The sequence below is a fragment of the Cherax quadricarinatus genome, chromosome 58 (assembly GCF_038502225.1).
Source record: "Cherax quadricarinatus isolate ZL_2023a chromosome 58, ASM3850222v1, whole genome shotgun sequence".
Lineage (NCBI taxonomy): Eukaryota > Metazoa > Arthropoda > Malacostraca > Decapoda > Parastacidae > Cherax > Cherax quadricarinatus.
The window spans coordinates 1,470,551-1,477,715 of NC_091349.1; the positions used below are offsets into that span (position 1 = coordinate 1,470,551).

The following is a 7,165-nucleotide window of genomic DNA, read 5'->3' on the forward strand; positions in this document are numbered from 1 at the left end:
GAAGGATATAAACAAGAAGAGTTGTGCATCTCTGTGTATATGTACACTTAAAAGTCCTTCACTGAGAGTTTACTTAAATCCCATTTTTAGGTAGATTAAAGTACTCTTAAGTGGGGGTGAACGGGTGACATGCAGCCTTAATGACCCTCGTGTAAGTAGATTTTAAACTTCATTAACCAACCTTACCCCCAACGATATTTCTTCGACTTACGTTCAGGATGATAACGGCCACCAGGACCGCTGGGTTGGCCAGGGCAAACTGCACCTGAGACAACAGACCAGTTGCTGCGGCGCCGATGAACCCAAACTGTCGCGAGGTGACGGCGCTTTCCTCCTCGATTAGGGCTTTCCTACTGTCTGCTTCCGGTCCGTGGCGACGATGGAGACTAAATGCCCTGTAGTACTTCCGGCGTGGGACGTCGCCGAGTTGTACTGCGGTCTCTGTCAACGGCCGTTCCTGGTGCCGTTCATAGGAAGACCAGAGTGAGCGTTTTGGGCGTGCAAGTAGGGTGTCCCCAGAGTGAGCAGAGTTGCGGGGGCGGTGGTTCCGACGTTTAGCCTCGTTAATTGATTCCCCGGGGGGCCAAACACTCAGAGGAACGCTTTCTTCCCCTCGATGAGCATCCTGACCCATATTCCCTTCCTTGTGCTTTGCCAACTTTGCTTTCTTGACAGCGAAGTACTGCACTGGGGTATATTTGGCGCTCGAGTTCGTGGTCTTACCGAAGACCAGTTCCTTGGGGACGTAGTCGATTCGAACTTCAGGCTTCAAAGGTCCATTCTTGCCCCGCCGCTTGGAAGACGACAAATACACCAACACGGCCATGTCCTTGATGTTCTGCTCGTCAGGTAGAGAACTGGGTACCAGCCTCATGCCCTTGTCAGCGGAGTAGCCCTGGGCGGTACTCAGTAGGTTCTTGGCAGCCTGGGCGGCGCCCTTCCCGTTATACAGTTCAAGAGCTCTCAACAACTGGGTCAAAAGGACATCTTTCTTTGTTGTTGTTGCTGCTGCTGCTGGTGGCGCAGCTGTCGCTTGAGTGCCTGCGTGCAGGCAAATACAGGCAACCACAAACATTAACCAAAGCTTCGCCAACATTTCGGTAATGTTGTTTTCTTTCTAAAATCTTCACAGCTATTGTAAATATCTTTTTTTTTTCTGTTAAATTAAAGATTAATCTATGACTTCATGTATTTTGAACCTCAGCACAAGTGTCTCGTTCACAGCGTGAGACGCCTTGCTAGTCGATGTCAAACTGGCGATCGTACCTCAAGCATTCAGAGGTTTCCAGAGGGCGGGGTGGCTAGACTGGCGTCATGTCCTGCAGGCGACGCTGACGGTGGTGTGAGCGGCGAGACAGAGACTCACGTGGACGGCGCTGACGGTGTAATCAGTCATCCAGAGTCGTTCTACATACCTTGGAGGACTGTAGCGGCGGATATACCTATATTGAGCACACACCCGTCGTGCTTACTCACGCACTCACCCCTTTCGCTTTTTGTAAGTTCCCTTTGTCAGGCTCGCCTTCTTTTTTTGATATTTCAGTGTTGTTCCTCTGTGTGTATTCCACACCTATGTCTCTTGCACCTCCTACGCTGTCTTTGTGTTATCACTAACAGAACTGTGGTTCTTCCACTGAGTCGTGTGCTATATATCTCGCTTGTCTCTACGTGCTTATTACTTTTTACATCGGTGTGCTCAGACTGTCTTTCCTATTTCTCCCGTTTGCATCTACCTTTCTTCTTCTTCTTCTCTCTCTCTTCGTGTGTCGCTTAATATATGTGTCTAATCTCGTGTTTATTCTTCCCGGATGGACGGAAAAATTGGGTTGATAGGGAACTTGTATTCGGCCCTCTGGTGCTGGAAAAGTATTTGTTTACTCCCCAGATGCGTCTCTATATGTGGGATTCTGCCTGAGGTGTCCGTTCTTCTGCAGGTGTGTCTCTCTTGCTAGCCCCTCCAGCGACACATAGGTGTAAACACTCCAGAGCAGTGTGTTGAGTGTTCGGTTAATCCTTCACTCGGAGTGTCTCTTGTGGTCTAGCTCTCTTCATTTAAGTGTCTGTTTATGTCAAACTCGTTCGGCCGGAACGTTTGTTCTAGTCTTGTGCGCCTGACTTGAACGTTGGCTCTAACCTTGATCACTTGTCTAGAATGAGCTGTTCTTGGCCGCTCGTCTTTAACGTTTGTTCTAGTGTTAGATGCTGTAGAACATTCTTCTGTTGTTGACAGTTTTAAAATGGTCTTTTGTTTAAACTAATTATTGGCAGTAACTGGGCTTAAAAGTTTGCTTCCAACTCACACCTCTGCTATTGTTAAAACTTCTTAACAACGCCGGTACCAAGAATTTCATTTTAATCGCAACTTACAGATATTAAATTTATGAATTTTCCCAGATTTTACATGTTGCTATTCTGCCTAACTTGTGGTAAGCGCACTAGTACCATCCAGGTGTCAACAACACATTCAAGTTTATCAGTGTCATGGATAAACATGACGCTGTTGTAACACCATGATGATAAGGTATTCAATCCCGTTGAGGATCCTTGACCGAGACAACAAGAGGGATTGAGGCGTGTCCTTCGTTGCTCTTATAGCTTTTGCAGCTGAATCCTTCTCTGACACCAAAGATCCTTTATGTCGTAAACACGTAGGAGTGAATTTTGATCTGGGTTTTCTGGTTTCGCTAATAATTTTAAGGTCTGGCCACTTTATGTCGAATTTCCGAGAATGTCGGGATTAAATTTGTAAAATTGTTAAGGTTCGGAAAATCTTCAGTTTAACTTTGACTTGTTGTGACTTAATGGTCACATTAATGTCGGATCGAGGAACTTGTTGGTATTTGGTCTGGTAAGTCTTGGTCTTTCTACTAAGACAACACACCGGGACGGCCTGTGAGGGTATGGTGAACCCCTTGTCCAAACACAGACGTACACAGACACACACAAGAGTTTCAAGTCTTTTGAGTAAGCCAGATTTAAGTCCCCCAACTCACACACACACACACACACATACACACTCACCCATACACATACACACGTCTGGTCCAAGTTGATCTTAAACTTCCCGAACGGAAACACACGCACGATCTTTAGGTCTTTTGCAGCAGACCTTTTCTTAAAGTTCCAAAAGACTACCTTTCCCCAAAAGCTCTTTGTCTCACAGACACCCCACAAGAACTTGTGGTCCTGCAGCTGGTCTGAAAACTCAGAAGCGTGACCGTACACACACAGAGGAGCGATGGGTTGCACTGCTCACGGCTGCGTGGATGATCCCAGACTGAATGACTCTGGAACACCAGTGTACCACCTCTCCTCTCGGACTACCTCCACACTTTCCTTACTCCTACGCTAAACACCCACACAGCCAGCCAGTCCCCCCTTCTACCTTCCATCGCTACATTATCGGCGTCTCCTCCTCCTCCTATTCCTCTTGTCTTTCTCCTCCTCCTCCTCTTCCTTTCCCGTTCCAGTCTCTCTCTTTACCTCCCATGACCCCGTACACAAACATAGACATCAATCTTAATGACAAATTTAAATTTTACTAAAGAAATACATATATGTAAATTAGGCACTCCCATATTTATTCAAGTTTCCAGAGTTATTCATGGGAATTTCTCTTTCAACACGTCCTTCCCTCATAGAGAAAGTTCTAATTATCTCACGGAGCTCCCAGCATGGATTCGGGAATGAGAGATGGAGCCTGAGTGAGCTCGCGAGCTGTGATTCGACCCCTACAACCACATACAGGTGAGTACAGAGAAGGATGGATATTCTGCACTTTCCTAGATTGTCAGAAAGCACCTAATACCGTACCACATAGAAGACGAGTTAGCAGATCGGAGTTAAACCCGCGGGGTTGAAAAAATGTTAATGCGGATGGGAGAGAAATGATAGAAAGAGAAACATAAATGCAGCATAATGAGATTTTTTTTACCGATAACGTTTCACGACCTGAAGAAGGCTCGCCACAGGGGCGAAATGTTGTCAATAAATGATCCACTCTGTGTTACCTTCTTATGCAAATTGTATGTATAGTGTTCCTCGTGTATATTCACGCAATAAGGTCACAGTAAACAGGTGATATCACAATAATTAAAATAATCACAGTGAGAAAAACAGTGATTTCTCACATTATAAGATATACCCTTGTTAAGTTGCGAGTCTTTCCACTCCCGAAGCCCGGCCATGGGCCAGGCTCGTCTGGTGCTAGCCTGGTCAACCAGGCTGCTGCTGTTGGATGTTCCTTGATAATGTCAGAAATCACGAAAGCTCTTGGAATTTCACTATTTTTTTCGATGTACTTATTTTACAAGTATAGTCATGAATCTAACGACAGGAATAAACGTATTACTGACGTATTACTGACGTATTACTGACGTATTGCTGACGTATTACTGACGCATTACTGACGTCACGCAAGTCAGGGGGGCCTGACAACACATCACCCAGGGCACTGAGAGAACCAATATACTTAACCTGTATCAAAGATTAGGTCCGTGGTTCGATCCCCGTTACGGGTGGGAACATTAGGAGGTGTTTCCTTAAGACACCTGCTGTCCATGTTCACCCATCAGTAAAAATAGGTACCTGAGTGTTAGTGGACTGGTGTGGGTGGCATCCTGGGGAGAAAATTACCCTAAGTTGCGGGAAATGCTCCTCATAACCAGGGACTTTCTATATAGTATGTCACTGATGTCAGCTATGGTCTGTATACGTCGTATCATGTACTGGTAGAAATAAAGATTATTATTATTATTATTATTATTATTATTATTATTATTATTATTATTATTATTATTATTATTATTATTATTATTATTATTATTATTATTATTATTATGAACATTCACATTACGAAAGACGCTGTTGTTGGAACAACATTTCGCACATTATTGAGCTTTATCAAGTCTTGGCAAGACTCTGCATAAAGCGAAACATCACTTGATAAGAAGCTTCACAGGGCGACACGTCGCCCACGAAAACTCCGAAGAAGAAAGTCACACTACCGTGACTGGAACAATACCGTGACTGGTACAATACCGTGACTGGTACAATACACAAATAACCCGCAAAGAGGAGAGAAAAACTGACCACGACGTTTCGGTCCGACTTGGACCATTGACTAGTTAATGGTCCAAGTCGGAGCGAAACATCGTGACAAGATTCTGTCTCCTGTAAGTGGAACAGTTGACTGTACAACCCGTGACGTAATTCTTGCTTTCAGTACGACATCTGAACACCTGACTGACGTGGTACAGTATTCAGAGCACTGAAAGATAACCAGAGGGAGGCTGGTGGAGCACTTAGAGCGAGAGAGAGATAGAGAGAGAGGAGGTAAACTAGCTTACAGAAAGCCAGCACGGATTTACGGAGGAAAATCCCACTTTACAAAGGTTCTAAACAGCTAAGACAGAGCTACAGCAGATTTAATTCTCTCTCTCTCTTTCTCTCTCTCTCTCTCTCTCTCTCTCTCTCTCTCTCTCTCTCTCTATCTCTCTCTCTCTCAGAAGAGTATTGACCTCGGCATTAATTAGGTTGGTTTTGTTCCCAGTCTTCTAAAGTCTTTTCTACCATCCTCTCAGCTGACAGGAAGTGTTTACCAGCCTGAGGCAGCCTTAAGAACACTCTTAGCGTTAAGACAGCCAGACAGACAGTCTGTGAGACAGACTGACAGACATCTTGGGAGACAGACTGACAGACAGTTTGGGAGACATACTGACAGACAGTTTGGGAGACATACTGACAGACAGTTTGGGAGACAGCTTGGAAGACAAACTGACAGACAGTTTGGGAGACAGACTGACAGACATCTTGGGAGACAGACTGACAGATTCACTCTCTGTCAAGAGCAGAAATCTGGAGAACATCTCGAAATCTGGGCTACTTGGAAGGTGTGTGTGTGTGTACTCACCTAGTTGTACTCACCTAGTTGAGGTTACAGGGGTCAAGTCGTAGCTCCTGGCCCCGCCTCTTCACTGTGTGTGTGTGTGTGTGTACTCACCTAATTGTACTCACCTAATTGTGGTTGCAGGGGTCGAGACTCAGCTCCTGGCCCCGCCTCTTCACTGATCGCTACTGGATCCTCTCTCTCTCTGCTTCCTGAGCTTTGTCATACCTCTTCTTAAAACTATGTATGGTTCCTGCCTCCACTACTTCACTTGCTAGGCTATTCCACTTGCTGACAACTCTATGACTGAAGAAATACTTCCTAACGTCCCTGTGACTCGTCTGAGTCTTCAGCTTCCAGTTGTGACCCCTTGTCCCTGTGTCCCCTCTCTGGAACATCCTATCTCTGTCCACCTTGTCTATTCCCCGCAGTATCTTGTATGTCGTTATCATGTCTCCCCTGACCCTTCTGTCCTCCAGTGTCGTCAGTCCGATTTCCCTTAACCTTTCCTCGTACGACATTCCCTTGAGCTCTGGGACTAGCCTTGTTGCAAACCTTTGTACTTTCTCTAACTTCTTGACGTGCTTGACCAGGTGTGGGTTCCAGACTGGTGCTGCATACTCCAGTATGGGCCTAACATACACAGTGTACAGTGTCTTGAACGATTTCTTATTAAGGTATCGGAACGCTATTCTCAGGTTTGCCAGGCGCCCGTATGCTGCAGCGGTTATTTGGTTGATGTGTGCCTCCGGTGATGTGCTCGGTGTTATGGTCACCCCAAGGTCTTTCTCCCTGAGTGAGGTCTGTAGTCTTTGTCCACCTAGCCTATACTCTGTCTGCGGTCTTCTTTGCCCCTCCCCAATCTTCATGACTTTGCATTTGGCTGGATTGAATTCGAGAAGCCAGTTACTGGACCACATGTCCAGCCTCTCCAGGCTGTGTGTGTGTGTGTGTGTGTGTGTGTGTGTGTGTGTGTGTGTGTGTGTTTGTATTCGTGTTTGTGTGTGTCTCCCTTTGTACTCTGTCTCTCCCTTTGTACTCTGTCTCTCCCTTTGTACTCTGTCTCTCCCTTTGTACTCTGTCTCTCCCTTTGTACTCTGTCTCTCACTTTGTACTCTGTCTCTCCCTTTGTACTCTGTCTCTCCCTTTGTACTCTGTCTCTCACTTTGTACTCTGTCTCTCACTTTGTACTCTGTCTCTCACTTTGTACTCTGTCTCTCACTTTGTACTCTGTCTCTCACTTTGTACTCTGTCTCTCCCTTTGTACTCTGTCTCTCA

At 45.7% G+C, this 7,165-nt stretch overlaps 1 protein-coding gene across 1 annotated transcript in view; it reads right to left on the reverse strand.

Annotated features, from left to right (window-relative positions):
* The window catches only part of LOC138854414 (uncharacterized), a 4,262-nt gene extending 830 nt beyond the window's left edge, over positions 1 to 3,432 (reverse strand). The window contains exon 1 of the mRNA XM_070097490.1: positions 1 to 3,432. This exon is cut by the window's left edge and continues 830 nt beyond it. Coding sequence (XP_069953591.1) covers positions 173 to 1,096 — 924 coding nt within the window. The 5' untranslated portion in view covers positions 1,097 to 3,432 and the 3' untranslated portion in view covers positions 1 to 172.
* Positions 3,433 to 7,165: the final 3,733 nt, after the last annotated feature.